At 35.7% G+C, this 12,205-nt stretch overlaps 2 protein-coding genes across 2 annotated transcripts in view; one reads left to right on the top strand and one right to left on the bottom strand.

Moving 5' to 3' along the window:
* The first annotated feature begins 4,037 nt into the window (after positions 1 to 4,037).
* LOC124831338 (BURP domain protein RD22-like) lies at positions 4,038 to 7,112 on the top strand. Its single transcript, XM_088102389.1, has 3 exons — positions 4,038 to 4,179; positions 4,677 to 4,779; positions 6,027 to 7,112. Exons 1-3 carry the CDS (start codon positions 4,138 to 4,140, stop codon positions 6,908 to 6,910), a joined length of 1,029 nt encoding a protein of 342 aa, XP_087958515.1. The 5' UTR covers positions 4,038 to 4,137; the 3' UTR covers positions 6,911 to 7,112.
* A 71-nt stretch (positions 7,113 to 7,183) lies between these two features.
* Positions 7,184 to 12,205, bottom strand: part of LOC124833665 (MUS308 and mammalian DNA polymerase-like protein) — a 34,542-nt gene continuing 29,520 nt past the window's right edge. The window contains exons 22-26 of the mRNA XM_088102381.1: positions 11,169 to 11,521; positions 8,218 to 8,326; positions 7,978 to 8,118; positions 7,810 to 7,906; positions 7,184 to 7,728 (exon numbers count right to left, since the gene is read on the bottom strand). Coding sequence (XP_087958507.1) covers positions 7,649 to 7,728; positions 7,810 to 7,906; positions 7,978 to 8,118; positions 8,218 to 8,326; positions 11,169 to 11,521 — 780 coding nt within the window. The 3' untranslated portion in view covers positions 7,184 to 7,648. The remainder of the gene's footprint in view (positions 7,729 to 7,809; positions 7,907 to 7,977; positions 8,119 to 8,217; positions 8,327 to 11,168; positions 11,522 to 12,205) is intronic.

Raw genomic sequence — 12,205 nt, 5'->3', positions numbered from 1 at the left:
TTTGTTTTAAGATAAAGTGTATCGATTGCTTTTTCATTATTGTCGTGAAGAGTTTTATATATTCAATCTCATGTACCATTACACATGATTTGCTTCGATTGTCTACAATTTTATTTATAAATATTTAAGTTGACCTAAACTATTCATTACTCATCGAAACATCTTCTTCCCTTCACATTCTCACTCTTCTTTATGACCCATATTTTCTAAAAGTGCATAAACACTTTGTGAGGAGAACTATACCATTTGCATGAGTAAAGAAGCAAACAGACCTACAATATCACTAAGCATTTTATGGTGCAATGTATCTTTCTTCTAAAACTTTTTTCTTCTTATCATTCTAATTCCATCTTATATCTACTCATCTTCTACTCCCATCATTTCACTTTCTTAAGAAAATCTATCATTTTAAACAGAATATGCACATCTTTCACTTATAAAGAAATTGATTCATTGTATTGTTGCCAAAAGAGTCTTGTTGTCGCTGGAAAAATATTGTTGCTAATAATGGTTGTTAAGGCTAGCACTAGTAAAAAATTGGGTTTTTACAGCGCACATTATGCCACGGTTCACTGGAAACCGCAGCATAATGGTGCGCGGTGGCAGTTTTGTAAATAAATCGAACACATATGCCGCGGTTCAGCTCTGAACCGCGGCATATACTCCAGTCAACCATCCCCTTTGACGCCACGTTTGAATAAAAAATTAAATAACAGAGTATATGCCGCGGTTTTCTGAGCAACCGCGGCATATACCCTTGCCAATTTATTGCAGGGGCTGACTGAGTCAGAGAATTTCAAAAGTTACAAGGGTATATGCCGCGGTTCCTCAGAGCAACCGCGACATATACCGCAGTAACATCTCAACTTCTCTGCCAGTCAGAGAATTTCAGAAGTTACAGGGGTATATGCCGCGGTTGCTCTGCGAAACCGCGACATATACCCCTGTCATCTACTGAAATTCCCCAAAAGGCAGTTGGGGAGACAGTTGTGTTCAGCACGTTACAGGGGTATAGGCCGCGGTTCTACGAGCAACCGCGACCTATTCTCCTACCTGAAATAAATTTAAAATGAATTTGAAATATTTCGAGGAATATACCGCGGTTTCCCGCTGAATCGCTGCATATAGTTTGAAAATAATTTCAAAAATGCCATTTAGGTTAATATTTTTAATCAGTATATGCCGCGGTTGGTTGTGAACCGCGGTATATACCCATATTATACCGCGGTTAAGTAGTGAACCGCGGTCCGTGAGCTTGCGTCGGGAACACAAGAGTTGAATATTTCAATTATTCAACTATGGACGATGTAAGTCTATGACCAATTATTTATATATAAAATTGATTTATATATCAAGTATCCTTATATCAAAGTTAATTTTTGATTTTAGGTATATGTCTGGGGTCAGTAATAAGTTGGGGCGTTCTGATGATTATGGATTCATTGATCCCCAATCAATTCATGAATCAAATGATTTTGAGCATATCAACATGAGTCTGATAAGGAGTTTTGGAAGGGGCAAGAAAATATACTTTTTGCCTTATATATCCGGGTAAGTGAACTTTGTTAACATAATAATGTTCCATATGTGATTTTAATATTTAATAGTTACGTTATTATGAATTTCAGGCGCCATTGGCAACTTCTTGTTATGTCTATGCAAGACAACTATGCTTTGTGGTTCTGCTCATTGCACAGGCCTCCTCCCACACAACTCAAACAAGCAATTGATTGGTAAGAACCTCAATGTTTGGACTTTCTTTGTTATATAAATGAATGCTAAAACCTTTTTTTATATACAGTTCTATTCCAGCAAGTATGATGATGGGTGGGAGATCAATTGTTAATAGTAGAAAGATTGCTTGGATTTCTCTCAAGGTTTGACATATGCTAAAGTCATACTTTGTTATAATGTTTTATTTTAATGTTATTCACTAACTATTATCAACTGTGATGATATATTGTAGTGTAACAGACAAAATGGGTCATATGAGTGTGGATACTATGTAATGTATTGGATGGCCCATATTGTTCGTTCTCACATCACAAGTCGCTGGGAAACGGTAATATTTAACTTTAACAAATTTTGATTTTTTCCCAAATGTTGAATTCATATACACTAATTAAAATGAATTGTCTTTTGCAGAGATTCAAGACTACTACACCAGTTCCTGAGAAGTCAATATTATTCATTAGGAACGCTGCTGCGAAGTATATAATTAGATTATACAATAGCTCTTAGATTTAAACAATGCATTTGATTAGATTGAATTTTCTTAGACTTTATACTTTATTTGATGTTGAAATACATTTGAACATGTGTTTGTTATGTTCAAATTGAATTTGTGTACATGTTTTTATATGCAGGTTTGTTTTTGTGGTAGTGGATATCACAAAAACAGACCTGCAATTTTAAAAAACTGCAGGGGAATATGCCGCGGTTCTAACCACAACCGCGGCATATAGTGTTTCGTTTTTTTTAAAACGAGACATATGGCCGCGGTTTTAACACTAACCGCGGCATATGCTTGAGTCTTTTGCCGCAGTTCAACCGCGGCATATAGTGGAATTTTTTTTTTTTTAAAAAAAATGGATTTAGGCAGCAGCGGTTCCCTCGACAACTGCGGCATATTCCGCAACCTATATACCGCGGTCATAACCGCGGCATAAAGTCTCTGACTTACTACCGCGGCTGAATATGCCGCGGTTCGTAAACCGCGACGTATAGTGAAAAATAACCGCGGTAAAATCCCCTCGCTGCACTAGTGTAGATGGAACCGTAAAATAGTTGAAAAGTGAATTTTTTTTTTACTAAATTAGCAAGTGAAAGTGAAAATGTGAATTCATTTAGGATATGTTAAAAGACATTTTTAAGTCTCTTACAAAAGATACAAATATAGAAATATTAAATTAAGTTTGTTAAAAAAGTAAGAGATGTAAAAATAACACATTTTTAAGTCTATTAGAAAAGTAATAAATGTAAAAATACTAATTTAAGTATGTTAGAAAAGTAATCGATGTAAAAATACTAATTTAAGTTTATTAAAAAATAACATATGTAAAAATATTATTTTTATTTACAAAACTGTCACCAATTATCTTTTAAGTCTGTTTTTTTTTAAACACTTAATAAGTCTATTTTGCACTAATTGCTTTTTCTTCCCCAATCATTTATTACTGTTGCATATATAACAAAAATATGGAAATAACAAACTATCCTCGCATCCACTAAAATACTGTCAGCTTATAATAAAATACTCTCTCATCAAAACACTCCACTCTTCACATCTTATAATCAACAAAATATTTTGATAATCTACAGGGTCTTGTTGGCATACTTGGGTTAGGCTTCTCATTGGGCTTGAATTGCTATAAGTTGATTTCGAGAAAAGACTTCAATGATGGGTTGGAGAACTAATGCAGATTGAAAATGAAACCCAAGGGACAGCTGTCTGTAAAATCCTGTAATGTAACATTACTTGTTTTACAATTTTTGGCTCTCTACGAACAATTATGAAGGTTACTAATTACTTATTATTAGTGCAATATAAATCCTGGATAATTCAGACCAAATTTTATTTATAGACGAATTAATTAGAACACTGTTAATCTTCTTTATAAAACTTTTGTATTGTTGATAAAAAAAATACACCAAATAGTACTTTATAATACAATGATACTAGACACCATCTTTAATGAGGTAGTCTTCAAATATTTTAAATAAAAGAAAAAACTCCACTGAAAATAACTACGTAAATTTTTCCAGGAGAGAATAATCGTAAAAAAAGTTAATACATATATCGTAGTAATATAATTTTAAAAGAAATAAACTTCTTTGCAGCAAATATGTTGTATTTTTCTTGTAAGAAAGGTAAATTTTGAGTCACGTAATGCATGATTTGGAACCATTACATTTATCTCCAACTGTATAAAAGAAAAGTCTTTACATGATTTTCATCAATTCTCTTTTCCTCCCCACCCATATAAAAGAAACACAGTATTATTGAGTCATGGGTAGTTGCTTGAATTGAAGACAATAATTAATAAAAGTGGTTGATACCACATTTTCTTCATAAACAATTCATTATATATACAAAAATTGCAAGCCACTTTGTTTCTCAATTCTCCAAATACCAAGATGGAATTTCACATTCTTCCCATCATTATTACTTTTCTCATGGTGAGCTCCAACTCCTCCTCCATGCACTTTTCTTTATCAAATAGTTTAAATACAGTCTTATTTAAATTATCTTTAACTTTTCACTTCTAAACTATATGGAAATGATATACCAAAACAATTCCAAACATCAAGTAGTTAAAATTATTTACCATTAAAATTTGAGTTAAATGGTAATGTACTTATTATATGTAATTGGTATCACATCAATATAAAATTTAGTTGTATAACGATTTGTAAACTGAATAATAATATGAATTTATTTTAAATTGTGGTGGCGTAATTTATTTTTCTTAATTTTGAATTATTTCAGTGTAGTGGTGATTAAAGCTTCCATTACTTTATTTACTTTTACTAATTTAAAAATGTCTCAACTTGAAGTTTTGTTTAGAATTAGGTTTAAAAATGCGTTGGATTCAACCTAAATTTATTTTATACGTAAATCTCTATTTGCATGTGAAAATGTTTGTCAACTAATAAGATTGTGTTAAGGAATGCAGCTTACTGTGGCAACTAATGCTGCATTATCTCCAGAATTTTACTGGAAGTCCATGCTTCCCACCACATCAATGCCCAAAGCCATCACTGATTTGCTACATCCTGGTCAGTACAATTCCTACAAAACAACACAAAAAATGAAGAATAGTTCACAATTATTTTAGTTAATTCAATTTTTTTTCAGGCTATGCTTTTAAACAGTCTCTTTCTTCCTCCACTCCATTGTTTCTTCATGCACTGTTAGAAAAATAAAAATTGTCCGTGGTTCGCACTTTTAGATTGTGCAATTTTTTATATCATGTTTTGGATTTTCCAATTCAAAATATATTTTCTTATCTAAAATTGCATTTTGGATTTCTAATATCAAAATGCATTACAGGTTTCTAAAACGAATCTGTCGAAAATATATTTTACACTGCACAATGACGCATTTTTAAATTATACAATTCAAAAACATATTTTAGAATATACAATTCATAATGTTTGGGATTACACAATTTATAATGTATTTTCAATTTAAAATTTTTTTAACTTACAGATAATTTGAATTTTCTCCTGCAGAGATGAATATGTAAAATGAAAGTATACTCAAAGAGCTTTAAAAAAATACTTCAGTAACACGTACCTAGTAGGGCAACAGCTAGTCTTGGTTGTGTAATATATGATTATGCAAATACGTCATTAAGGGAAATATGAGTTTTAACTATTTTTTATAAATACCTTTAAGAGGAAAACATAGTAAAACTTAAATGATTTTTTTTATAATATAAATTAGTCTACATAAATTATTATGTAAAAAACTAAATCAATTTTTTTTAAAAAAAAAATTTGTTAACTTGTATTTTAACATACAAAATAACAGCTTGAAGTTTACGTAATAAAAATGTCCAACCATTGTTTAAGAAATCCAACATTATCGCTGAGGCGGACTTTATAATCAGAAGAAAACCGTGTGAAATTTTATTAAAAATATGTGAGACTTATGTCTTACAAGAATTAATTTTTGTTAAAAGAATTATTAAATGGTGTGAAAGAATTTTTTTTCAAAACAAAGTTACACGTCTTAAACTATAGTCGGTAGCTTTTTTCATATCAATACTTGACAGTTACTTTTTTTTTCTTTATTCCTATATTTCACAAGTTTTCATACAATTCCCAGCTAATTATAATTGTAAGAATCTATAAGAACGATACATACATAATTAGATATTAAAAATAAATTAAAACTTCTGGAGTGCATTAATTTAAAACGTAGAAAAATGTTATTCTTTGACGAGGGTTAATTAGGTGAGTTGTCTTTTTCTCATTCAGATTATTACAGTTTTCTTAAGTTAAACCGAAAAAGTATGCAGATTGGAAGGAAGAGAAAGAGACCGCGGTAGATGCAGGGAATGATGGTGTAAATGTTGGTGTAGAAAAGGGAAACCAAGGACAAGGAGGTGGCACTGATGTTAATGTTGGTGGAGGAAACGGTGGAGTGATTGTACACACTGAACCAAAGGGAAAGCCGGTGCATGTTGAAGTGGGACCACACTCTCCATTTGATTACAATTATGCAGCCAGCGAAACCCAATTACATGATGACCCCAATGTGGTACTCTTCTTCTTGGAAAAGAACTTGCATCATGGAACCAAATTGGACTTGCACTTCTCTCAAACATCTAATTTAGAGGCCACATTCTTGCCTCGTCCTGTGGCTGATTCCATACCCTTTTCTTCAATCAAGGTCAATGACATATTGCACAGGTTCTCCATCAAGGCAGGATCAGATGAGGCTCAAGTGGTGAAAAACACCATCAGTGAGTGTGAAGGGCCTATCACCAGAGGAGAGGAAAAGCGTTGCGTGACTTCCCTTGAGTCCATGGTTGATTTCGCCACTTCCAAGCTTGGGAATAATATTGATGCTATCTCCACAAGAGTGGGAAAAGAGAGCGAATGGCAACAATACAAAATAGCACCAGGAGTTAAGAAGTTGGCTGAGAAGTGTGTTGTGTGCCACAAGGAGAAATACCCATATGCAGTGTTTTATTGTCACAAATCAGATAGCACTAATGCCTACTCTGTCCCATTGGAGGGTGCTGACGGAAGCAGGGCCAAAGCAGTTGCAGTGTGTCACACTGACACGTCAAATTGGAATCCCAAGCATTTGGCCTTCCAACTGCTCAAAGTTCAACCAGGAACTGTGCCTGTCTGTCACTTCCTCCCTCAGGATCATGTTGTCTTTATTCCTAAGTAAAAAAGGTCCTATTTATGATGTTGATTAATTAAGCAGTCTTTATTGCATAAAATGAACTATAAAACTGAATAATCGCGGTATTATTAGTATTGTTAGCCCACGTTGTCGCAACTTTGCATTTACAGATTCACGAATGCAATATGTAATAGTGATGTACTACATTTGTGATATAAATGAAGCTTTTTTCATTCATGTAAAAATCTGTCTTATGCATTTCGGTGCAGGTGTTGTGAATTGCACGTCAATATGTTTACACAAATTTTAGAGATAATGTGTATTGGAATGTCCACCTTGTGTATTCTTTTATTTAAAATTAAAAAAAGAATTAAGATTTGTAAACTAGTTTAGCTTTACATTTGCATGGGGAAGAGATGATTACGTCTCAAACTCAGCCCCAGCTCTAGATACTTAAATAAATAGAAAATCCCTAAAATTTGTGTTCCTATCCTTAAAAAAATTATTTGGAGAATGACAGCCTTGTCATTACTTGTAGTCATGGAAGCACAGACACCTCAAAATATTACACTCACGTTTCACCCTATCTTTTCTTCTCACCATATTACCTGTTTACTACCTTCTAGTTAATTCTCTTCGAGTGTGGATGGATATTAGTCTCCACGAAACATTACCGTTTTGCCTTTTACTCAGAGGACTCCAGATTACACCGTAGGCCTCGTCGTCAAAATTGTTTCCTAGGGCAATCGGATTCCTCGAAATACCAAATCTTCGACAAGTGTGTCATCCTTGAATTTTATCAGACGTAAATGGCTCCAAAGATCCCCATGTTCTTCCAACCTTAAGTTTAACACGCAAAGGAACTGCAGAAGCATAAATGTAAACAGTAAATGTCATCATATACCCAGTGCTTCAATTCAAAAGAATTTAGTTTATGAACAAACCAAGAAGTGAAACTGCATTCTCCATGCTTGTCTGCAATAATAGGGCTGCTTCTTTTATCACAGAAGGATCAACTTCCAACACTAATTCATCGTGTACCTATTAACAATCAATAAAAGAAGTGAAACACATAAACAAACAAAAGAGATGACGAATTATATAAATTTTACCTGTAACAGAATCCGACAACGATCTTTAAGCATCTGAAACTTGGTTGTAACAGAAGAACTGGAATCCAGACTATCAAATCCAATGGCAATTTCAGAGTAAATTCTTATCATTGCAATCTTAACTATGTCAGCCGCAGATCCCTGGGACGGGTGGAGGAAAAGGAAATGACGCAAGCAAGAATACTGTGAGTTGTTCTGAAGCAATCGTCCTCACCAGGAAGAAAAAGAAATTACACTCACCTGACAAATGGAGTTTACAGCTTGCCTTTGAGCTTTTGATTTTTCTATTCTGCTGCCAAATTTTATTTTTGACAAAAATCGTTTTCTTCCCTTTAGAGTCTCCACATATCTGGATCACGCATATAGAAATGTAATCCACAATTCCCAAACGTAAGTCAAGTTTAACAATAAGTTTTAAATCATAACGTTGTAATAAATCACCTCTGTCATTGACAAGTGTTCAACATAGTGAAAAATAGGTTTGAGATTTATCTCTCGTGTAAAAAATATACATGGGTACTCTATCTATAATAAATTAAATATGGACTAAGTTTAAAATTCAAAATAAAGAATAATAACAAAATAGTTAAAGATAAAAGATAGAAATAAAATATCTAAGATATCAAATAATCTAATATATCTAATGATAGGATATAAGGTAAGAGGATAGAAAGAAGAGGAAATGAGAGGACAATTAGGAGGGAAGAAGCGTTTGACAGTTAGTTAGTGGGAAGGGGAAGAGAAATTTTATAAAGAGCGTGTGTGTTTTGTACAGGGGTATGATTGATTTTTGTATTCTTTGTGCAAAGACAAGACTTGGGCCTGTTGAGGGAGTTAGGATCTCGGTTACTGATCATACCATACATTTGTTGATGTGAATACGTATATTCATTCTTTTACAATTGATTTCAGTACATTTGTTGATGTGAATACGTATATTCATTGGGTTGTCTAAGTTAGGTTTCAAACCCAGGAACCTGACAAATTGGTCCGACCTTCTGGATAGATGTCAAGAAGGGATCAAGAAGTGATTAAGAAAGGGTTGAAGCATGGAAGGAAGAGACAATTCCTTAAAGAGAAGGGCCAGCGAATAGAAAATAGACAGGACAAAGCTCAAAATGAGCATGGCAGAATGGAGAAGAAATATGTAAGAAATACGACAAGAAACCAAAGAACTCTTGCGAGTTCTTGGAGGAAGGGTGTAGAACCCGGAAAAAGGATTGAAAGGCAGTCCAAGGTCTGGAGATGAAGATCAACATTTTGTTAACGAGAATCAGAGAAGGGGAAGGGAGAGCTCGGAGGAGGAAAGGGATGAAGACCAAGGAGACGGCCAACCTAATTAGGTAAAAAGGGTACAACTACCCACTTTCGAAGGGTTTGATCCGTTGGGGTGGATTTCTAAGGCAGAGAAGTTCTTCGAGTGGCAAGGTGTGACAGAGGAGGAAAAGGTGCGCCTAGCCGACATCAGTATGATGAGGAGCGTTGGCTACTGGTTCAAAGCCTGGAAGGAGAAAGCCAAGAATCGTTCTTGGGAAGGTTTGAAGGGGGCAGTGGTGGTGCAATTTGGAAAACGGAACAGGGGTACCATCTTTGAAAGGGTCGCGGCCAGTAAGCATTCGAGGACTGCAGAAGAATACGACCAAGCCCCGAATGGGAGAGGAATGTCGGATCTGAACAAGAGAGGACTACCGGATCCGAACGATAGAGGACTGCTAGATCCGAATGTGAGAGGACGGCCGAAACCTAACGGGAGAGAACAACCGGAACCGAATGTTAGAAGACTGCCGGAACCGAACGGTAGAGGACTGCCGGATCCGAACATGAGAGGACAACCGGAACCTAACGGTAGAGGATTGACCGAACCGGGCGTGAGAGGACAGCCGGAACCGAACGTGAGAGAACTTCCAGAACCAAACAGGCAAAGACTGTCAGATGCGAACATGAGAGGACTGCCGAAACCGAACGGTAGAGGATTGTTGGATCCGAACTTGAGAGGACGGCCAGAACCTAACAAGAGAGGACTTCCCGAGCCGAACGAGAGAGGACGGCCGAAACCGAACATGAGAAAACTGCCGGAACCGAACGGGTGAGTACGGCCGGATCCAAACAAGAGAGGACTACCGAATATCCTTAGGAAAGGAGTGTTGGATTGTGGGGAGAGAAGCGTGAGGGAAGGAAGAATGAAGGCTTTGGAAGGAAGGGCAGATGGAAGAATCAATACCCTGGAGAGAACAATGGATTGTGAGGAGGTGGGCCAGCGAACAGAAAAGGGGGCTTGCAGTTTTTTATACACCGACAAAAGGGAGAGAGCGGCGTGAAGCATTGAAAGACACCGAAGACCGTTTTCTTAAGGCTTACGATTCTGGAAAAGAGGTGACCAGAATGTGGGAAGCTAATAGAATCCAGGAAGAATGAAAGTCATTGGAGGAGGAATTGCCACCACCCAAGCCTCCAGACCTTAATTGTAGGGCAATAGCCCATGGGGTCGCTTCCTATGATGAAGATGAGCCATGGGAACAAGCATTACTGTACCAACCTTGAGGACAGGGTTGTTTTGCAACAGGGTGTAATGATAGGATATAAGGTAAGAGGATAGAAGGAAGAGGAAATAAGAGGGCAGTTAGGAGGGAAGAGGCGTTTGACAGTTAGTTAATTAGTGGGAAGGGGAAGAGAACTTTATAAATAGGGTGTGTGTTCTGTACAGGGGGTATGATTGATTTTTGTATTCTGTGTAAAGACAGGACTTGGGCCTGTGGAGGGAGGTTAGGCTCTCGGTTAGTGTTCGTACCATACATTTGTTGATGTGAATACATATATTCATTCTTTTACAATTGATTTCATTGTTGAGAGTATGTGAGTGGGTTGTCTACGTTAGGTTTCAAACCCAGGAACCTAACATCTAACAAGCACAGTTTCCAACAAAATACACAGCTTAAAATAGTTGAAATACCAATAAAAATATCAATTTGAATCAAGAAAATAATATTTTAAATCCTACAAAAAAATATCCCCATATAAATAAAGACAACACTGCCACTAAATAATCAAAACGACTAGAGTATCTTAGTTACATATAAATAAAGACAACACTGCCACTAAATAATCAAAACGACTAGAGTATCTTAGTTACTGTATCACTGTAAAGAGATATTTGAGTTGGGATGAGTAAAAGTAGAACAAGGTCTCCTTACCCTTTACTACGACAAGACGCAACAGCTTCACGAAGCCAGGAAGCAACACCAGGAAAAGAGCTTTTGAAATTAGCAATCTTTTCAGCAGCTTCATCAGCAGTGCAATCCAGTTGTTCTGCAAGGCTATTGACACCCATACCATAAAGAATACCATACAACATCCTTTTGGTATGCTCTCGCTCCTGAGAATCCACAGAGACCTCTGAACGCCCAGTCCATCTTGCTGCCATCATTGTAAAGACATCACCATCAGGTTTACTGAGAAGCTCAACAAGAGAAGAGTCTTTAGAGAAGTGTGCCATCAATCTCAATTCTATCTGAGAATAATCCGCTGTTAACAGTAACCAGTTCTCCTGCAAGGAAACAATAAATGAGGAGGACCACAGGTATACCAAATATTTAACACACAAGATAAATTTATAATGAAAATTAAAGAGAAAATAGAGGGAGTAACGGATTATAAAATGAAGGAAACGTGATGGGAATGTAGAATATCTGTTTTAGAAAACAGTTCTGTATTAGAAATTCCAGAATGACAGTAACGCATACAAACTGCAAGGTGGCCGTTATGTCTAGAAAATAACTACTAGTAGTTTTATGCAATATATACGGATGGTAATTTCAGTAATTAGGAGTGGGAAGATACTTGCAGTTTTGGGACTGTGAATACTGTCTCTGGGATAGCGTATTATTGTCAGGGAGGAAAAGAAAAGGAAGGTTGCCTTCCTATGTTTCAAAATCTTTAAGGGAAATTTTCTTCACCTTCTTAGAAAGGTAGGATGGATAGAAAAAAGGGAAATTTTCTTCACCTTCTTAGAAAGGTAGGATGGATAGAAAAGAGGGAAATTTCCTTCACCTTCTTAGAGAGGTAGGATGAAAATAAAACGAGATAACTGCCAAAGAAAATCGGCAGTATTCTACTTACACTATAAGACTTTTTATTGATGTATTTGTAGGATACAAAGAAGAGGCAAAGCACTTACCTATAATCCCCTAAAGCGGGGTACACAGGAAAAATAATAAAAATAAAAATAACA

The sequence above is a fragment of the Vigna umbellata genome, chromosome 1 (assembly GCF_029865625.1).
Source record: "Vigna umbellata cultivar VRB3 chromosome 1, Vumbellata_1.0, whole genome shotgun sequence".
NCBI classification, from domain to species: domain Eukaryota; kingdom Viridiplantae; phylum Streptophyta; class Magnoliopsida; order Fabales; family Fabaceae; genus Vigna; species Vigna umbellata.
Note: the sequence above shows the minus strand (reverse complement) of the source record. Positions and strands in the feature narration are given on the sequence as shown.